Here is a 21,905-nt window from a genome sequence, read left to right as displayed (position 1 = left end):
TGAAGGTGGATGAATCGATCAAAACGTCTCCTGCATGGAAGGGCGGTGCTGAAATGCTGAGGAAATCTTCACCCAATAGGAGGACATCTTTGATCGACACGGTACCGCCCCTGGCACCCAAGGCATCAACGGACATTCCCTGGAAAAGTGGGGTCCAACTTTTGAAAAAGACATCGAGAGAAAGTTCGCCTACAAAGACCGATCTCCCAGACATACCGCAAGAAGCCAATGTTCCATGGAAGATTGGCGTTCAAATGCTCAAAAAGGCTTCGAGAGATAACTCTCCGGCTGCTCCGTGTCAATTGGAAGGTCAGTCTCAACTGGGCGTGCCCTGGAAATCAGTTAAATTGCGTAAAACATCCGGTAGTCGTGATGTTTCTCCGGAGAAAAGAGATTCAGGCAATCCATTGCCGGATGTTATCGAATGGAAGGCTGGCAAGGAAATGCTTCGAAAGGGACCGACCACGTTAGCAGAAACGAGTCAAGTTCCAGCAGTTGATAAAAAAGAATCTGCCAAAGCTTTTCTCACGCAAAAATTGGCCACCGTAGCCAAAGAGCAGAAGTCGATTTCAGAAGGGACGCCACATAAATCTAGGGATAAGATGAAACCGATTTCAATTACAAAGGTTGTTAAAGACGAGCCCATCCCACAGGTGGAACTTAAACCAACGCCCAAAAAGCCGAAACCAGATGAAAAGCAACCCACTCAAGTGGTTTTAAAGAAAATACCATCGCAAATGAAAACGACTTCGGGCGATTCGGTTGTGGTTTTAAAGACGATCGATCAAGATAAAAAACTGGTTGAGAAAAAGACTGAAATCAAGCCGACTTTAAAGAAAGCAGAACAAAGTGAAACATTCGGCAGAGTCGAGTTAAAGAAAACGCCACAAAAACCCAAAGAAATTCCTAAAGCTGACCAACGAGTCGAACTCAAACCGATACCCCAAAAAGCGAAGATTGAACAATCGAAGCTATTTGAATATCAAACAGAAGAGTCTGGTCACGAACCAACAGATATTCCAGATGGCTCCAAAGCGGTTCTGCTGTCCAGTCCAGTGGAATTACCACTAGAAACTTTGTCAACTGATGTTCAAGTTGTAAAGCAAAAGACCAAACCCACTATATCACCAAAACCGAAAGAATATGCCCCAAAGACAGTCCTGACAAAACCAGCAATTCCAGAAAAACCAACTATGGTTGCTCTGGAATCAACAAAACCAACGGAAGAAACAAGACAAAAGTCTTCCTTTTCCCTGGAACGAGATGTTAAGAAAGAACTTACTCCAGTGAATCAGACAGAACAAACATTTGATATAGAATTCGAAAATAAAGAGGCAACGTTGGAATCCACGGCAATAGCAGAGCAAGTTACAGTCCAACAACTACCGACATTGAAAGAAGCTGTTGCTACAGAGATCGTGCCGGAAATTCAATTGAAAAGGACTCCACGATTACCTGGTGAGACCAAGGTCGAATCCAGTAAGGTAGAGTTGAAGCACATTACGAAAAAGGATCTAAAACCAATCCCAACATCAAAGAAAGAAGAACCAAAAAAACAGCAAATAGAACTCAAACCTGTTGCTAAATCGACTTCAACGCATGGTCAGCCGGTGTTGCCACCTAGCGAGCAATTGAAGCATGAGCCATTGCAGACGACGATTGCGGAAGTGAAGAAACCGGTGGAACCCATGCCAGTTGATCAAGAGCCAGAACACATTGTAACTCCTTGGAGAACGAAGAAGACATTAGAGTCTACTCTTGCCAAAGTTGAAGATTCTACGGAATCTACCGCATACCCGTTAGAATCAATTACGATCGAAGCCAATTTGTCATCGCCTGCAGCCGAGCCCTCAGCAATCCCAGGAAAGGTAAAGAGAGAAACTATTGATAAGGTTGATGAAGTTCCAGAAGTCGTACTAAAACGTACACCACAGAAACTAAAGCAGGAAGAAACTGTACAGGAAACTATACAGTTGAAAAAGGTTCCAACCAAATCGAAAGACACAGAAGAATCGAACGTTTCTCTGAAGCCCATTCAACGACGAGATGAAGAAGTGAAAGTTGCTGAAGTAGTCCTGAAACGAACTCCGCAAAAATCCCAAGCAGAAGTCGTTGAATTTGTCGGAATTCAGCTAAAAAAAGTACCAGAAAGAAAACCGAAAGAAATACCAGAAAGAGCTGAAATCCGATTAAAACCTGTTGTAGGCCGTCAGAATGAGGAAGAACAGCAATTTCCAACAGAGGAAATGGAAGTCAGAAGCATCCAGCGTGACGTAGTACCTCAACAGACCAACGAATCTATCACACTTGCCAAAAGCAGCCCAAATCAAGTAAGCCAAGTCCAGCCAACATCAGAAAAGGATGAAGGCAAACTTGCCATGCCGACACGTGGTACGCTTCCAGAAAAAGCACCAGAAGTCAAACGAGAAGTGCCCTGGAGAAAGACAATCGTTCCAGCTGTTCCTCCTGTGCCTGAAGATAAAGAAAAACTCCTTTCTAAACCAGATGAAATTATCAATGTTAACATTCCAACTTTCATGCCGGAAACTGAACCTGAGATTACAAAAGATGTTGTAATGGAAATGAAAATCACATTAAAACGACCTGTAGTACCTCAACAAGAATCACAAATAGTTTCTGAATTCTCACCTGGGGAAACGCCCAAAACTACGATTCCTGCGGAATTCAAAGAAATTCCACAGACTCCTCAACCGAGCAAATCTGTTAGACGTTCTCCGCGAGAACCGGAATTAGTAGAGAGCCCACAGCAAGTCGTGCTGAGGCGTACACCACAAAAACCCAAGGTGGAAGAGCCTGAACCCGAGGTGATCAAGTTAAAGAAGATTCCGCAACGAGAAGTTTCTAGTACAACTCCGCAATCGCAACCAAACATTCCTACGTCTATCTCCACTGGGATTCAGCAAAAGACAACAGACATTACAACAGATGCAACGATGATTTTAAAACCCATCACGACACCCAAAGAAATTGAAAGCAAAGTCGTTACTGAAATTTCACTGCAATCAACTCCGGAACTAACCACACCCGAAGAGATTGAATCTTTTGAAACAGAAAACATCGTTGCCGAACCCAAAGAATCTCCCAAATTTGTTGTGGTTGGCAAATCGCTTAAGCGTTCACCCCAACAGCCGGAACAAGTGCAAATTCCCCAACAGGTTGTACTGAAGCGTACACCTCAGAAGCCTAAACAGGAGGAACCGGAGCCTGAAACGATTAAGTTAAAGAAGATTCCACGGCAGGAAGTTTCTAATGTAACCTTGACTTCGGATTCCAAGTTACAAACTCGGCCCGACAAAGTTCCAGTTACAAAAACTCAACTCGAATTGAGTCCATCACCAACGTTTACACCTACACACCATACAGAAACAACTGAAATTGAGATTCAATCAATTCCGGATGATAAAGACCTTCAGCCAGATTTACCTGTCGTTGTAGAAGCGAAAATGGACGTCTCACCTTCATGGAGAAAGCCTCGTCTTCCTTCGGCGGAACAACCAATCGAAGAGAAGCCACTCCAATCAGCGATGGAGCCCGTCTTGGTGACTGTAGTTCCTGAAGCTGCTCCAGCAGATGATCAGACTTCATCCACCACGGCTAGTTTGAAACGAACTCAAAGGAAGTACATCCCTGATGTTTTGGAACTCGTGCCGATGCAAACTGAGCAAGAAGAACTGAAACCGATGACAGCAGTTCTTGATGAGCCAATGACCACAACGTTGACAACAACCACCACTAGCGTCCAACTGAAACGGCCGGACGTTCCAGCGCAAAGTAAAATAGAAGAACAGATAATGAAACAACAGATAGTAACGGACCAGGCCGTCACCATCACAACGACCAAAATCTCGAAAACCTCGCACAAAACGGAACTGGTTCAATCTCCTACCGTGGAAGAAAAACTGAGACTGCCGAAAATGAAGGCTTCCATCAGTTCGACTCCGAAATCCCAACCGCCCTCATTCACCAAGAAGCTGCAACCACTGAGCAGCCGGACGGGCAAGAAAGTGCGGCTTCATTGCCAATTCCAAGGCGAGCCGCAGCCCACAATCACCTGGTACCGAAATGAAAGTGTTTTGCTGCCCAGTGCTGATCGATTGGACATCACAACGGAGCCGACCAGCTCCGTCTTGGAAATCAGCCAAGTCGTCCTAGAAGACACGGGAATCTACACCTGTCGTGCGGTCAACGAAGCCGGCAGTGCAATTACCTCTGCCAATTTCATCGTACAAGGTTAGTCTATTTTCTTTTATGTTGTACAATAGCATGGGTGTAGTGTGTGATTTGCCCTTTGAGTTTAAAAGGCTCGCAATGTCCTCTGAGTTGACGTAATTTGTTGGCAGTGTAAGAAAAAATCCTAATGAAATTCTTTTGAATTCCTTAAGATTTTTTGTTTAGACCTAGGAAATGCCAAGTTTGTTGAGTAGGCCTTTACAACTAGCCGAAGATATGTTAGCAGTCTTTGTCCTTTCGAGGAAACTCATTAGTGAGTTCAATCGTATCGAAAGTTCCTTTTTTTTTAAACAACTTGAACTATTTAGTTTCACGATTTCCGTCAACAACGAAATGGTAAAAGAATAAAAGTATGTGACAGAAGAAAAAAAAAGCATTGGCATAAGTCTTTTGTGGAGGACGGTGTCGTGACAGCAAAACGAACGGCCTACCCGCGCAGAGCTAGTGTCGTCCGATCTAAATTTAAAACAGATGTGGTGCATTCCGGGGCCAGGTCACATGACCAAAACTGAGGGTTCCATGCCAACTTTTGCATTTTCCCAACTGTTCCGACGTCCCTTCCGAATTCAGTCGAAGTCTGGGTTCCCTTTGCACTGGGTGGACACACGATACAGACGACCCCCTTCTTTTTTTTCCCCAAAAGTTTAACAATCTACTCTTAATTCCTCAAATTCAATTCGAATTATTAAAAAGCGCGCAAATCGATTCGAGTTTTCAACCTTTCGTGTGATTTCGAACGGGAAATGTTTCTACTGTAACCATCAGTGAGGAAACATGTTCTCTTGGTTCTTTTACTCATGTAAGTTAACCCATTCTCTCTTTCTCAAAAAATATGAATGCTTTATTTTAGAAAATAATTAGCATATCCTATTGGTCGTAATGTGCGTCGTTAACAGTTCCACTAGCGGGATGCGTAGGCGTTCTGGCAGGATGACGGCTCACAGCTAGACAAACAGGAAAAAATGAAAGGGGTGACATTACAAAAATAGATAGATCTTTATTGTATGTTGCACAGAAAGAGAATTAGATAGTTAGGTGGTATGCGCTTGCGCCTCATTGTTGGGCGGATGTTGGCACTGGCCGATGCATAGCAACGGCATGCGTCAATTCGGGCCCCGTCGGACCGAATTAAAGGAATGCAGGACATAAGCCAACACCTTCGGATTGATTATTTCTGTTGACTTTGCCATATTCTTTCCTGTTTTTCAAACCTACCTCGCTTGCTGGAATCGATCCAGAAATGTTTGGAATCCATCAATTCCTTTGTTTCGATAAGTTACGAGTCCGTCATTTAAAGGGATTGATAAAAAGCGCCGTCGTACTGTGCGGCAACCCTTTTTTTCTAAGTCCATGCACGTCTTTTAAAATGAATCTTTGGCTCTTCAATTAAAAATGAGAGAAAAGGCATTTCTCCGGCTTTGATCGCAAACAAATTACGCCAAGTCAAAGAACTGAAATTAATTGCCATTCGTCGGGTATTCCTTTGTTCTTCATGGGCTATATTTAAAAAGCCAAGGAACACAGTTGCCTAACTAACGTTTTTAGCTACTACCTTACATGTGCCTCTCTTCATTTCCACGAAAATGCTCAATCCCAATTCTATTTATGACGCCAAGCAATTCGTTTGAAACACATGGCGTGTCTTTCCGTCGTTTAAATCATTATTAATTGCTTCGCCCGAAGTTGCGGCACGCGAAGCAAAGATTCATGACGTTACCGTTGCCTTATTTCCATTTTGAAAATGAATTATTCGGCTAATATTAAAATACCCATTTTTCTTTTTTGTCCAAAACAGCGAAAGGCGAAGGAGGTGAAGCCCCGCGCTTCGTCTTGCCTCTGAGTCCCATCCGGGCGTCGGACGGCGAGCCGACGAAATTGATCTGCACGCTGACGGGCAAGCCCATCCCGCAGATCACGTGGTACTGCGGCCAGCGCGAAATCAAAACGTCCAGGGATTTCAAACCGGTTTTCGAGCCGACGACCGGCACGGCCAGTTTGACCATCGCCGAAGTCTTCCCGGACGATGAAGGCGTCTACAGATGCCGGGCAACCAACGCTCATGGAACGGTGGAATGTGAAGCTCCTCTCACCGTTGGTGAGTTATTAATTAATTCAAAGTTTAATTCACAAAAGAAAAAGAAATGAAAAAAAAAAATGTTTTATTATTTAGGTGACATGATAGTCGTTAGTCATCAAGAATTAGTTAGAGCTCCTGTTATCGCTCAACCGCTGGAGCCGGACATTGTGGAAACGGGTAGCCGTAAAGTGATGACGGTGCGCTTCGACGGTTACCCGACGCCGGAACTCAAATGGTACCACAACGGCCGAGAGATCCAGCAGACGGAAAACCGACTGGTGACGACATTCAAGAACGAGTCGACGCTGGTCATCGTCCGCTGCGACGCCGACAGCGCCGGCAAATACGAGGCCAGGGCCATGAACGAAGGCGGAGAGGCCAGGACGTCGGCTTCCATCCAAATCCAAGACGACGCCGTCGTCGCTGCCCAGCAACCGCCGAAATTCCGCAAAGCTCTTCGACCTCAAATCGTTCCAGAGAGCGAAGCCATTGTGATGGATGTCGAAGTGGAATCAGTACCCGAATGTGTGTTTAGCTGGAAGCAACACGGTGTTGTTATTCAGAGCACGGAAGCTATGCAAATCAGCACGAAGAACAACCGATCGACGTTGTTCATACCGGAATCGTTCGTCGAAAACAGCGGCATCTACACGGTCAAGGCTGAAAATGCTGCCGGAACAGTGGCATCGACGGCCACGTTGACGGTAGAAAGGCAATTGCTTGCGGAAGAATTCACTCCGCCAGTGATCGTCAAAGAACTTCCCCAAATGAAGGTTATGGATGGGGAAGAAGTCCACCTCACATGTCAAGTATAGACTTTAATTTATTTTTGAAAACTAAACGAATTCATTTAAAACATTTGTTTTTTCAACGTGGAACAGGTCAGTGGGACACCGATGCCACGTATCAAATGGTACCACAATGGCCAGCCTGTTCGTGAACATAATGGCGTCATGATGTCATTATCACCTCAAGGAGAGGCTGTTTTACGATTGGCTGAGGTCTTCCCAGAAGATGCCGGAGTGTACGAATGCAAGGCCGTCAACCGTGCTGGCCAGATAACAACCTCGACTACACTTCACGTGGAAAGTACGTCATTTAAGATAATAAGATTTCGAAATTATTTCTAACATTGAGTCATTGAACAAAAAATTAGGATACGAATATATACCTGATTCGGAAAGCGCTTCCATCACGGCTGGCCCTTCCGTCGGAACGTGGGAGGATTTGACGGGTCCTAGTGGCTCAGAGGACGATTTGCTAAGCGATAAACCTGTGACTAAGAAAGTCGTCAAAACTAAAACTGACAAGAAATTCAAATTCCAATCGCAACCATCGAAAGATGAAGAACTTGTCCAAGATGCCGGAGCAGCCCCTCGCTTTATCGTACCGTTACCGCAACAAGTCGATGTTAAAGATGGTCATCAGGCTAGGTACCATCAATGATTTTTAATTAGAGAAACGTTTTAAATTGAATTCGAAAAATGAACAGGTTCGAAGTCAAAGTGGAGAGTTATCCGAGGTCCTCCGTGTTTTGGTATTTGAACGGCAAAGAAATTCAGCCGTCCAAAGATTTCGGCATCGATCACCTGGAGGACGGGACGTCTATTCTGACGCTGAGCGAAGTCTTCCCCGATGATGTGGGCGAGCTCATGTGCGAAGCTCACAACGACAAGGGCGTCGTCACCACCATCACCCATCTCAACGTCACCGGTCAGTTTTGCCGTTTTCATTTTCAATTCTATATCGCTTATATACATAGCTATACATAATTTAATATTTGATTTTCATTGCAAATTTAATTTTTTTTGAGCTCCGGTGAATGATGATTTATGCAACTGAAATTAATTAATGAATCTAATCAATTATTCTTTGGTTTTTTTTCCCACTTTTTTTTTTTTTGCAGCTTCAAGTAATTCTTTCCTCATCCTTTCATTCCCTACCCTGCAACACACACACGCAACAAACACACAATCTCTAGATTTAATGAAACACGCGCTTCTACAATGTTTACATGCTGATTTTTATCCTCTTTATTTTTTTTTTTTTAAATGATACTGCGCTTTTATATATATTTTTTTTTGGTACACGGGACTAATGCATAAAAAGCTTTTTCATTTCTTTTCCAACATTTTGCAGGTGATTTTTTCTTTTGTTTATCGGGAGATTCAACGGCTTTTTATTATTTTTGTTCATATGATGATTGTCTAATTGCTAACCTTGTTGCTTCATCATTTGCATTCTAACAAGCCTTTTATTTTGATACCTGACATCCAGTTTTCATCACATTCTAATCCTTTTTTCTTTTCTTTGACAATTTTTATTTTTCTACCTGTTGCACAGAATACAAGGACACGCCCACCTACCGGAAACCGGAATGGGTCACACGGATGGAGATTGTCCGCGCGCAGATGTTAGGTAACTCATCGCTCCCAGTACCGAGGATTCGGCTTAATAACATCGGCTCCGATTCAGAGCGAAGCATGTCGATAGATAGCACCACCATGCATGAACTGATTAGCAAATGCCATTCGATGGGCGACGTGTCGACGGGCAGCGATTCCGTCTTCATCTCCGATTGCGGTTCAAGTCGCCGACCCAGCTTGAATAATTTGAAACCGAGTGACTACGACACACTAATCCCGCATGTCCCCGTGTATAGAAACGAGCTGGGCGTAGCATCGGCGTCCATTTTCGCCCAGTCTGTCTTGTCCGGCTACCTGCAATCGCACAGACAATCGATTACAGCGGCCATTGAGGCTATCGGAGGTCCCGTAGAGGATGATAACAAAACGCCAACGCCATCTAGCGACGATGAATCCGATACTAGCACAGACAACTACGCTGACGGAAGCGAGGACGAGGATGAAGATGAAGCCGCTCATCAGACCCCCCGCCGTGAAGATATTGACATGCCACGTTTGGAGGTACCCCGCACGCTGAATTTCTCCACCATGTTATCACCGATCCAAGAAAATGGCGAAACGCCCACTTCGGAAAGCGCTCAAGCGCTTGAAAAAGCTCAGAGTTTGAAAACGTCCATGACCGACCTCATTTCGGCGGCCAGCATGGAAGACTTGAAAGAGTTTCTCATGCTGGAAACCATGTACGACATTTCCTAACCCATGCACGTTACCTTTTTTGTACATAGTGTGAATACAATCGAATTTTTTAATATTATATGTCGCATGCCTGCACGATTATATTTTTTAAAATTTTGAAATTAACACTAACCTCCCCGCACGAGATTCTTAAGTTCTTTCAATGACATTGTTGTGACCGACATTTTGCAGAATCGCAACAACCTCCGCAGTTCACGACCGAAATTATCGATGCTCGTGTTCAAGAAGGTGAAGAGGCCAAGTTCGAGTGTTTCTATGCCGGAAACCCGAAACCTGGTAACATTAACAATTGATTAAACCACTCCGTTTCACTAAGAACTAACACAATTTTGAAATAGATATCTGTTGGTATTATAACAACAAACTGATGAACCCCAATCCGAACATCAAAATTCGCATCAAGGACAATACGACATCCTGCACGATCCTCGAAGTCGATCAGGACATGGAAGGCGAGTACATGTGCAAAGCGACTAGCACTTGCGGAGCTCACGTCACTAAAGCCCGTCTTCACGTTCACGGTGAGAATTGTTTAGATTTAAAAAAAGGGGAAAGGTTAAATCTTTAAAACTTGGTTTGATATAATATAGAGTTGACTGGCGAGGCCAGAGAGATTTGGCTTGCCAAGAAGAACAAAGTGATTGAAGAAAAGAAACGCCAAGAGAAAGAGAAGGAGGACAAAAAGAAGAAGAAAGAAAAGGGTTCTAAGGTCACTAAAGAGGAATACCTCAAACAAGCCTTGCAAGAAAAGTCAGTTTTCTGTTGTTGTTAATTCTAATTTACCCAGTTCATTGATGGTCCTAATGAAATGTTTTTGACGTGGAACAGGGAGGCCGCCAAAGCTGAAGAAGCTAAGAAACTGGCAGCCATTGAAGAAGCCAAACAGGTACGTTGAACCAAAGATTTCGTAAGTGAACGTATTAAACTATACCTCGTATTCAAAAGGCCAAAATCGAAGCTGAACTTCAACCAAAGCCAGAGGTCAAAGTCAGCAAAGCCAAAATCCAAAAAGAGGCTATGGTTGAGGAAAGTCTCAATAAATTCGTGGAGAATCAAGCGATCGGCCTGAAAGCTTTGCTAGAAATGACCGAACGTAAATCATTGAACGTAACCGAAGTGGTTACACAAGACAAGGCGAACGAATTCAGCCCAGATCAGGCACCTTTCGAAGAATTTCTAAAGATTGAAACGATGCTGAAATCAGGCATAGCAGTCGATCAAATCGTCACGTTAGGTTCCATTGGCAATCTTCCAACTCTGACAGCTCCCGAGACCCAAAAAGCTCTAGTCCGTCTGGTAGAAGATCAAGGTTTCAAAGCCGTCGTTCTTCAGGTCAGCTACTGTTTTTTACAAGTTAAAAAAAAATAAAAGGAAAGACGATTTTAAAGTTTTGATTCTAGGAAATCGTGAGAGAGGCCGCTAAATTGGCTCCCGAAGAGCCAATTGGTATGAAAGCCGTCCTCAAGGCCATCGAGACCAAGAGCGCCAATATCGAAGACATTGTCGTCATGGCAACGCATCCGGAAGAGTTCAATTTGGGAGCGCCGCCGGTGCCGGAGATGGCCACAGTCTCGACTTTGTTGAACGAGGGCATCTCTTGCGAAGAGATGTTGACCATCGTCAAAGCCGGAGAACTGCCGGCCCTCAATCTCCCCGAGAATCAATGGCCGCTCGTCCAGATCATGGAGAAACTCGGACAGACGGCCATCATCTCTCAAGTCATCGTCGAAGAACCGGCCCTCAATCTTCCGGCTGTGATCAACGAAATTCCGCAAACAGTGGAAGAAAGACTGGACAAATTCATAACAAACCAATCGATTGGATTGCGGGCCTTGATCGACATTGCCGTCCAGGAATCGGTCAACGTCAGCGAAATGGCCACTCTGGACAGGGCCCAAGAGTTCCAGCAGGAAAGCGCTCCCTTCCAAGAGTTCCTCAAGGTTGATACCATGCTGAAATCGGGTGTCAATGTCGACCAGATCGTCACTTTGGGCTCGACCGGAAATCTACCCATGTTGACGGCTCCAGAGACCCAAAAGGCTCTGGTTCGCATCGTGGAAGATCACGGATCCAGGGCCATCACTCGTGAGGTAAATCCATTCAAATTGAGACCAAAGAAATGACCGTTTTAATCGATTGTCTTTTTTTTTTCAGATTATCGTGAAAGAAGCAGCGAAATTAGTTCCCGAGGAAGTGATTGGTTTGAAGGCAGTGCTTAAAGCTGTCAAGACCAAAAAAGCTGACATCAAAGACATTGTTGAAATGGCCACACGTCCGGAAGAATTCGGTCTGAATGCTCAACCAGTTCCAGAAATGGCCAGTGTTTCTACTCTGCTTCACGAGGGTATCTCGTGCGAGGAGATGTTAACTATCGTCAAAGCTGGAGAACTACCTGCTTTGCAATTGCCCGAGAACCAATGGCCCTTGATCCAGATCATGGAACGCTTGGGTCAGACAGCCATCGTGTCGCAAACCATCATCGAAGAGCCAACGCTGGGATTGAAGATTGAAATCCCCGAGATGGCGACATCTGTCGAGTCTACTGTTGAACCGTTATCCACAGCTGTTGTTGAGGTGCTACCAGATGGTAAGTCCCCCGATTCACTTGTTTATTAGAATATGACTCGCTCTTAGTTTTAATCAAGTAGATTATTATTTTTTTCGTTTAAGAAACTATGTGCATGTTGGGTTTATTAATTCACTTTGAGCAGCCATTTTTTATGTTGGATTGGATTTTTTTTTTCTTCTTCAACTTCTTTTAATTTTAAGTTTTACGTAATTTTGGTTAACACGGCAATGAATGAATCTTCGGCATCGACTTCTACAACAAAACTGAAAATGAAAGTCTGAAACGCTAAATAACCAAGCAAGTGTGTGTGAAGTGATAACCACTTTTCTCTCAAAGGAGTCTTCTCTACTTTAAACCAAAACAAAAAATCGCTTTCAGCTATAAACAAAACAAAACAAAATAAAATCTCAAAATCTTCTGCTTGGGCATGACCTATTCTGAGGAGTTGGTCTTCAATCCTTCTCTCTTCCTTTTGCTAAACAATGTTTCCGCCTATTGATCTATGCCAAACAAAAACAGTCGGTACCAAATTGCAAGACTTGGTGGACCCTGTGGCTGGAAAGTGCTTTCGCAACTATTGACTCTTGTTAACTTTTGATAATATTCTCTGCTAATGTTCTAATGCTGCAAAAAAGTGCTCGAAACAAAACAAAACAAACAAAAAATAACGCTGATGCAGCAAAACATCTTAACTTTCGACGCTTCCTCTTAATCCGCTTCTTCTTCTGGGTTGTTTCAACTACATCAACATGGTATGTGTTTAGGACATCGATGTCAATTACTCGTTACCAGAGAAGTTTCACTAGAAAGTAACAATTTGTCTGTGATCAAAATCCGTCCTATTTTCTTGAATTCCTTTGATTTTCTAAAAAATACTGAGACTTCTCTTGTAACAGTGCGCACGATTCCTATATGTACAAATTCGAATGTGTTACGGTATGCGGTCTAACTTTCAACGAAACGTTTTCGCTGGTGATTTTAAAAAAGAAATCAAAACACTTTAACTTTTCACGACACTTGTCTTACACACACAAATCACATTTTTTCTTCAAATTGCCACTATTTTATTGCACACACCACATGTGGCTTTTCACACACGTGTGAACTTACAATGACATCGGCCTCTCTCTTAAACATCACTGCGCTCATCTTGCGGTTTTTCGCATAACAGCCACCATTTTTTTTTGGTTCTTCTATCATTTGGTTTTTTTTATTTTTATTTCATTTTTTATTTGTGTCACGCTCACTGGCTTCTTTTTCTCACCTTTAACATTTGGGGTAAGTTTAGATGTAATTTATATGTCTAGTCGTAAGTCTACGTTCATTTTCTTTTATTTTCTTAAACCAAAGCCAAGACATTCCCTTAAACGAATTTTTAGTTTCCTTAAACAACAAGAATGACATTTACATATTTTTATTTTTTTTTTCATTTACAAATTTTGTTACATCGCTCCTGTCTTCCGCCTCAGCCAAGAATCCAACTTTTTAAAATTTTTGTTTCCTCTTCATCCTGGCCCAGAAACGACCAATTTTTGCTTGACATTATTTGCTCAATTAGCAACAGAGCCAATTTTTATTCGGTTCCAAAAAATGCACACACTTAACACGGCATGACACGAAACAAAAGAAACAAAAAAACATCAGAATCCGTTTTACGGATAACACGCTACATCACAAACAAGGGTTCGAGCCAACGATATGCATTCCAATCATAACGTAAGAATGAAAGCTTGGATACTATTTCATTTCACATCCATATTCGCTTTTCTTTTTTCAACTTTTCAGTTTGGGCATTTTTTTTTTTGTACATACTTTGCTGGGAAATGATCTGAATTTTGCAGAGCTATTCGTAGATGCGATCGTTGATGTGGTATTCGACATGTCAATTTCTTTTAGAATCTCCTGTACCGGATACACGCAACACGACACTTTTCTTCACGACACCAACACAAGTCAGTGCGACAACAACACACGATTTGCTTCCTCGTCCATCGGATACAGACGATCACACATCCCATTTAACCTTTTACCCAACTCTTTTACCCGAATTGGCAGATGTTAGACCCGAGTCATCCAATCAACCGGATGATATCTCTTCGTTAAATGTAGGTAATTTGAGATCGATATCTCAGGTCGTTAGGCCACTTGTCGATACGAATGCTCGAATCGAAGAAGACACTCCCGATATCGTGGTAAACCTTCCAACACCAGTAGGCGCTACAATCGAGCGGCCCATTTCATTTGAAATCCGCAGTAGTCAGGTTAGAGTTCAAGTAGAAGGTCGTTCCGTAGAGGAAACAGTCACCGTATTGAAACGTGGTGGGCAGAGTAAAGTCGTTCGTGAAATCAAAACATCCGATAAGGATAGTTTTACGCCTCTTCCGTTGACCAAACAATTGTCTGATTTGCGGATCAGCGAAATGTTGGAAAGCGAAGTGTCTCCGACGTCAAGTAACGTTGAAGAAAGCATTCCCATCATTTCCCTTCCGGATGAAGAACAGAAATTGCCTGATGTTCCAAAAGAGCGATTCATTCCTATTCAGTTAGAGGATCATCCGGGTGTGTTTGTAATTTCGCCGGACGCGCCAAGTCGAACGAACGTCAGCATTGAAGAAATGGAGACGACGTATCCAGACGAAATTCCCGTGCCAATCAGGTGCAACAAAGTGAGCGATGAAAACGTCATCCCCGGCCAATCAACAGCGATAGTGGAACAATTTCCGTGGATCGTTCAGCCTCTCGTCGGGCAAGAATCGCAAGATATCGTAGGTGAATACGACGTCAGTAGCGTAGAAGTCGTTCCCCCAGATGAAGCTCACCGACGTACCTCCATTATCGTTTGCACGGACAATCCCGTTTTGGTGACGGAAGAGACGTCCCCTATCCGAGAAGTTCAGACGTCCCAGGCTACCATCCGGTTGACGCCTAAATTGAAAAGGGTCAGTGAATCATCAGAACTACCCGAATTGATTAAATATATGGCACCAGATACGCCGGAATCGGTTGAGGAAACCTCGATGGAGAGCACCGTTTCACAGACAATTGAATCTACAAAACAAATGATTGAGTTAAAGGATCAATGCGATGAGGATTCAAAGTTATCTCACAAGAGTGGTGAATCTCATTTTGATTTGGAAATATCGAAAGAATCTGCACTTGTGCCCTCCGATTCTTTGGAAAACGTACCCATTCCAGAACATAAAGTTGCACTTGATATTCCAACACCTTCTGGAATTACGACAATGGAGATTATGCAAACTAATCCCGCTGAAAAAGAGAAAGGACGAGTAGAATTAGAACGATCCTCACGTCAGAGAAAAGGTCCTGGAATCTACAAAACGAGTGTACAAGTACCACAAGAAACGTCCTCACCAACAGACTCTCTAGAAGAGATTTCACTTTCTGGAGACGAGGAGCCGATATCTATTGATTCCACAATACCTGAAATTCCAGAAGAAACAATGAATCAAGTGGTTGAGCTCACTCCAAAAAGGATTGATCGTTCAAAGGTGCGAACTGGCATGAAAAAGATGACTATTGAAGAAAGAATTGATGTTCAACTGAGTTCTGCGTCTGATAAAGAAAGTTCCATTTACGAAGATGACACTGTCAAAACAACTTTCGAGGCTGTCGTGAAACCAAAGCAAGTTCCAGAGAAGTCTTCGATGGATGTTGCACTGGAATCCAGTCCAACTGAAAAGGAAGGTGTAACAATTGCTTTGAAACAAACTAGTCGTCGAAAAATTCGTACCAGATCGAGCAGTAAGAAGAAATATCCCGATACAACGTCTTCTTCGGACCATGAAAGTTCCGATCATGGACACGAAACGGAAATGCAAACCGTTTTTGTGGTTTCGACCATGAAAAAAGCGCCAGCTTCTGTTCCTCAAGAAACGTTTGTAACCGAATTCCATGAACTGGAAAAAACTGAAGAGAAGTTGGTCGACGAAGCTGAAAAAGGAGAGGAAAAAGACATCATTAAAAAACGATCAAAACAAAGAAAGTTGATTGTGAGCAGTGACAAATGGATTAGTGAAAAAGGAAGTGACACTGATTCCGGATCCTCCCTGGAACCTGTGAGTGAAACATACCGAACGGAAGAACAATTGAAGATTAAAAGGCTTGTCAAAACAAAAAGTATACCCGTCGATGTGAGTGCAGTTTCAGTATCCAATGAACAATCTATCCCTTCAGCGAGTACCCTAGAACTGGAAGACGTTTTAGAAAGTAAATCAACTGATGCACATGTCATTGAAGCATTACCTTGTTTAATTGAACCGAAGCAAAAAGCAAAACCCCAGACGGATTTATCTTCTCAATGTGATGTCATTCTTCAACAGCCAGACGCAGGAGAAACTTCCGAATTTAAATCTGAACAAACGGTATCCTCAGAAATCCAGTTAGGGTCTATTCCTTCGGTGATGGACTCGGTGATTGGCGATGTGGTTGAAACAATTGAGCTTAAAAAGGAACGAAAAATGAAAAAGAAGAAAAGTATTGCGACAGAACCAGTGGCAGCAATAGAGGTGCCATCAGAGGACAAAACGAACACTATAGTTATTATTCGTCAGACGGAATCAGATGATTTACCACATGAAACGATCGGAATGACTATCGAGCCAACATGGCCAACTGAGCCGACCGAACTCTCACCTTCTGCTAGTGCTGTAATCGGCCATCCGTCTGAGCAAGAAGTTCCACTGAGGAGTCAGGAACCCATCCAATTAGAAGCCACTGAAACAGATGAAGTTACACCCGAAACTAGCAAATCGCTAAAGAAAGCCAAGTCTCTTCCAAAACGGGAACTGACATCATTTCAAGTGGAAAAAGTCACTTTAAAGCCAGTCAGAAGGCAAGGGGCTCCACCACAAGACAAAGATGTTAGTTCGGAAGACGTTTCGGCAATGAAACTGGAATCAATCGTACAAGATCGCCGTTCTGAAGATCAGGCAGAATTGGCATCATCTCACGACGTAATTAAATTGAAAAAGAAAAGCCATTTTACCAAATCCCTTGGTAAAGAACCAGTTACAGAAGGCCCAGAAGAAACGCATTCCCAACAACATGACATCGAAGCACTTGCGGAGATATTGTCAAGTGAACTGATGGAAGATACGGAATTGCAAAAAATTGAAGGATTACTTACTCAGAGTCAAGAATCGTTTAGTCCAACTTCTGATAACAAAATTGAAATTCTTAGTGTCAAAACAGATGTTGTTCAGCCCTCCAGTGTTGAAACCCAAACCCACCAAATTTCAGCATCCACTCCAGATGAAAAACCAACGACATCTCACGACCTCGTTGATAAAAAGAAAAAAATTAAAAAAATAACAACAAAACAGTTGGTACAATTGGAAATTGTCGAGGCATTGGAATCACCAGAATCTGTTTTGGCACAACAGTCATCAGACATCATATGTAAAATTGACAACGTTGTGGAAGAGAAGAATCAAAGAACGACAGAAATCAGTGTGGATTCGCCCTTCATCGCAGTTCAACAGTGTAAAATCGAGTCAGAATTTAAAACTGAGCTGACTTTACCAGCGGATATCCAACCGACAGAACCTTCTCTGGTTCCATCGGTTGATGTAGTCCAACATGTTGTCCCAGGGTTTGAAAGCAAAAAGAAACTAAACCTTAAAAAAACGAAAATCAGTTTAGCCCCTGAGTCGGTTGAGCAACCCAGCACAGCTGAGCAATTGAAATTTACGTCTGATCTGACTCTCCCTATTGATTCCCAAGTAAAAACATCAGTCATGCCAGAATCATTAAAAAAGGTTGAAGATGTAAAAATCAGAGAAGTTGAGCTAGAAATCGAAATAAAACCAAGAGATAAACCGACAGACATCGATATCACATCTAAGTCTGTTACCGACGTACACCATGAAGCTGCTCAGGCACCAGACTTCAAATCTGAGGTAACATTACCGTCTAAACCTGAAACACCTACGTCGAGCATACCAGAATCTATTGAAATGGCACCAAGGTTTGAAAAAGACGTTGAAATAGATAATAAACCAAGAATTGTCAAAACAAATATCAGCTTTTTGTCAGAAGCGAACGTCGAGGAGAAATCTGAAACAACGAAGCCTTTGAACGTACAAACTGATTTGACATTGCCAACTGGCACCCAACAACAAGAACCTTCAGACTCAACGCCAGTGTCGGCATCACGAGAACTCGAACCGTCTAAGAAAGACATTCGTGGGAAAAAGGTCAAGGCAAAATCCAAAAGCAATATGGCGCCCGAAGTTTCCATCAACATGCAACCTGAAAACGTTGAGCTGGCGTTACCCGCCGAAATAGAAAAGCTTACGGCAAGAATGCTAGAAACTATTGAAGTGACTCCAGTTGTGCGTTTGGTATCCGAAGTTGTCATCGCTAATCCCCCTGAAAACTCTGAGGAATTGAAATCTGAAGTGAATTTGCCTTTACAGCCTGTGAAAACTGAATTGGTTCAAGTGATTCAAGAAGTTGTGAAAGAGGTCATTGAAGAGAAAAAACCGAACTCCATCGCAGTTGAACAATTTGAATGCTCGCAGTCGTTGGAATTGAAAACTGAATTGAAGTTTCCAGCAAAAACAGAGCTAGACACGCCTTTGGCCGTAACGACTCCATTGCCAAGTGCTCAAGTCACAGATGTAAAAGATGTTAGTGCCAAGAAGAAACCTAAAGTAAAGGTTGAGGCAAGTTTGGCACCTGTAACTGTTAAACCTGAGCAGCCTGAAATACCAAAGGCACCAGAATTTAAATCTGAACTCGTGTTTCCTTCCCAGTCAGAAGAACTTACTGAAGTGCCAATGGAAACTGTAACTAGGGCCCAAGATGCTGACAAGGAAGTCAAGTTAAAAAAGAAACGGAAAATTAAAAAGACAGGTATCTGTTTTGCACCTGAATCAATCCTAGTTCAACAGATCGAAACAACTGAGCCTCTGGTATTGAAATCTGAACTGGCACCAGCTACTCAGCTAGACACTGCGACTGTGACGACAGAATTGTATACGTTGGAAGACATTGATCTTAAGCATAAAAAGGAAATCGTTAAGGCTGAAATGTTGGACAAGAAGCCATCCGGCAGTCCTAAAGAAACAACGTCTTTACAGGTGGAGCAATTAGAATCTCCTGTAAAACAGTCTGAAACCCAAGTCAGTAAGACACAATTAACAGAAACAACAAATCTCGGTTTGGAAGAAGAAACTCACCGATCGGAAACCAAACTAGAAAAGTCAAAAGATGAAAAGAAAGTTCCGTTTTTTCCCTTCGTTGTAAAACTTTCGCTCTCGGATTCTGCTGAATTGCAAAAGGAAACAGCAAAAGGTATTTCTGTAGAAATCAAATCTAAAAGAAGAGATTCTCGTACTAAACAAGCTCCTGAAATAGACGACATTCCTGCTGTGATTCCTAGCGAATTTCAACTTGAAGATGAAAAAGAACAATCAATAGCCTCGGATACTGCGTTATCCTCAGAACAACGTTTACAGCCTTCGGATGTCGGTGAAGTCCAAAACGAACCGATAGATGTAGTACTTAAAGAAAGTGTTTCCCAGACCGTTATTATGGAATCTACGTTGATAACTAGGGAACCTGAGCCTTTTAAAGAACACCATGAGGTACCTGTCCAACTGGAATTCAAATCGGAATTCAGGCTGCAGTCAGATAGCCAACCAGATGCGTACATTCCGGCCCATGTAGAGTCACCTCAAACCGACAAAGACATTGTGGCAGAAAGCTCTAAAACTCAAATAGATTTTGAGCCAACACATATCACCGGAGATTGGACAGAAACTGTTGAACCTAAGGCATTGACATTTGAACCAACGCCTTCATCAGAAGACCATCCCGAGGTTATTACGAAGACTACAGGAACAGAAGAAAGCCAGGCTGGAGAAGCTCAAGTTGGCAGGAAAATCAAGAAGAAGAAGAAATTTATAAATCTACCAGTTCGTGATGGAGACAAACAGTCAACTGAAACAGACCAAGAAACGGAATCGTTACCTGTTGATACTGTAACTTCCGATCTCCAATCTTCTGTGGAGGAATTGAAAGATATAATTGTAAAGAACAAGGAAGATCAGCCCCTCATTTCACAAGAAGAGGAAAAATGTGAAACACCACTTCCTGTCCAAGGTGACGAGCTAGACGCATTTATGGTACCGTTGGTTCTCACCTCTCCCAAAAGACCGAGGAAGAAGAAGGTATTACCTAAATTAGAAACAACCGCTCTGGGTCAACCGATTTCACAAGAGAGAAAGAATGCAGAGGAAGTAGAAACAACTGAGGTTTCCCAGCTTAGTAGTCCATTAGAAATCGATACAGCTGCAGCGACCGAGAGACAACCAAAAAGAATAGAAATATCACCCGCGAAAGCAGAGGTTGTGCAAAAGGAAATATCCGAAAAAATTGAACCAGATAATTCAAATATTACGCTGATCGTAACGGCAGAAGCTGATCAACTTACCCAACGCCATCGAAACTCGATCGATTTACAGCCGAATCTGCCAAACCAAAGCCTAACTGCCGAATTAACCTTACCTGAAGAAACTGATAGAGAAGGAGATGGTTGCTCTCACAAAGAAAATGACAAAGCGGAGTATGAATTCAGCGTTATTTTCCCGAAAATCGCATATGTTGAAACACCAAAATCCGAATTAGACGCGTCAACGGTATCATTTACAATCAGCCATAACGTTAAAAAACCCGTTGACATTCCGAAAACTGAAGATTGGGGGACAATGGAGCCGGAGGATGAGCTGTTGGACGCCATTGAATATACTGTTGACTTTCGCCTTGGCCCAAAAGTAATTACACAAGAACTGGATTCATCTGAAAATGTGAAGAAGGTCGAGGAGCCAATTATGCCAGATGGTACGACAGCAGAAGTTAAAGGAGTACAAGCTCAACTTGACTTGATAGAAAAAGATATCATTATGAGCGAAGACATGGAGAAATCTATTGTTTCAACAAAAGATACCGATACCAACGACTCAGCCACTCCAGTCAGAGTCTTCGACACCTCACAAAAATCCGGGATTAGGCGGAAGAAAAATATAAAAGGAAAAGTGAATGAAGAGAAATCTCAGTTGAAAGAACCTACTAAAGACATCGCTAAGTCAGAAGAAGGTATAGAATCTCCGATTGAGGAAGACGCTTTCGTGTCAATTACAACCTGGAGAACAGGTGAAAAAGAATACGAACAAGAAGTCGTTATCGAAGGAACTGCAGAGGTTCCGATTGACGAAGATATTTTCGTATCGAAAACAACATGGACCACAGGTGAAAAGAAGGCCACGAAAAGCCTTCAGAGCTGGAAAAATTATTGATACCCACACCATTACACCCAAATCAAGATGAAAATGAATGGATTGCTCCTGTACAATTGGAGGAAAAAATAGAGGAACCTGAAATTTACGTCTCGATAGGAAAGAGTGCGCATTGGTTCGGAAAAGATATCGAAACTGAAGGCGGTAGTGATGAGGAAGCTGCCGCTAGTTTCTGCTTCAAACCGTCGATCGCGACACCGAAGACGCGCTATTCAGCTGAAGAGGTAATTCCCGATTTGAAAGAAATAGAGACGTCTCTTCAATTTACAGTTCCAGGCGCGAATAAGGAAGATCAAAAACAAATCGAAAAGGTTTTACCAGTAGAAGACATCGAGTTTCAAACTGTGCCCGTGAACCCCGAAGTTTTACCCGAAATCCACGCTGAGTTTGAGATAAAATTGCATCCCAACGTGAGTAGGACGGAAAAAGAAATGCCGATAGCTCAGGAATCGGATAAAACCGATGTAGTAGTTGATGCAACTTTTACAGCAACGAAACCTGTACCAACGCAAACACGTGACGAACCCGTTTCCACGTCTCCGGTCGTAAACGAAACGATAACTCTG

General features: G+C 42.8%; 1 protein-coding gene across 3 annotated transcripts in view; it reads left to right on the top strand.

Annotated features, from left to right (window-relative positions):
* LOC130702069 (titin-like) overlaps positions 1-21,905 on the top strand; it is an 80,355-nt gene that overhangs the window by 39,959 nt on the left and 18,491 nt on the right. For all 3 annotated transcript variants that reach the window (XM_059497330.1, XM_059497331.1, XM_059497329.1), the window contains 8 exons: positions 8,672-8,746; positions 9,622-9,726; positions 9,789-9,971; positions 10,041-10,200; positions 10,279-10,336; positions 10,396-10,782; positions 10,851-11,540; positions 11,605-12,037. In XM_059497330.1, the coding sequence (XP_059353313.1) occupies positions 8,672-8,746; positions 9,622-9,726; positions 9,789-9,971; positions 10,041-10,200; positions 10,279-10,336; positions 10,396-10,782; positions 10,851-11,540; positions 11,605-12,037 (2,091 nt within the window). The remainder of the gene's footprint in view (positions 1-8,671; positions 8,747-9,621; positions 9,727-9,788; positions 9,972-10,040; positions 10,201-10,278; positions 10,337-10,395; positions 10,783-10,850; positions 11,541-11,604; positions 12,038-21,905) is intronic.

The sequence above is a fragment of the Daphnia carinata genome, chromosome 10 (genome assembly GCF_022539665.2).
Source record: "Daphnia carinata strain CSIRO-1 chromosome 10, CSIRO_AGI_Dcar_HiC_V3, whole genome shotgun sequence".
NCBI classification, from domain to species: domain Eukaryota; kingdom Metazoa; phylum Arthropoda; class Branchiopoda; order Diplostraca; family Daphniidae; genus Daphnia; species Daphnia carinata.
This window is presented reverse-complemented; position numbering and strand designations above follow the sequence as displayed.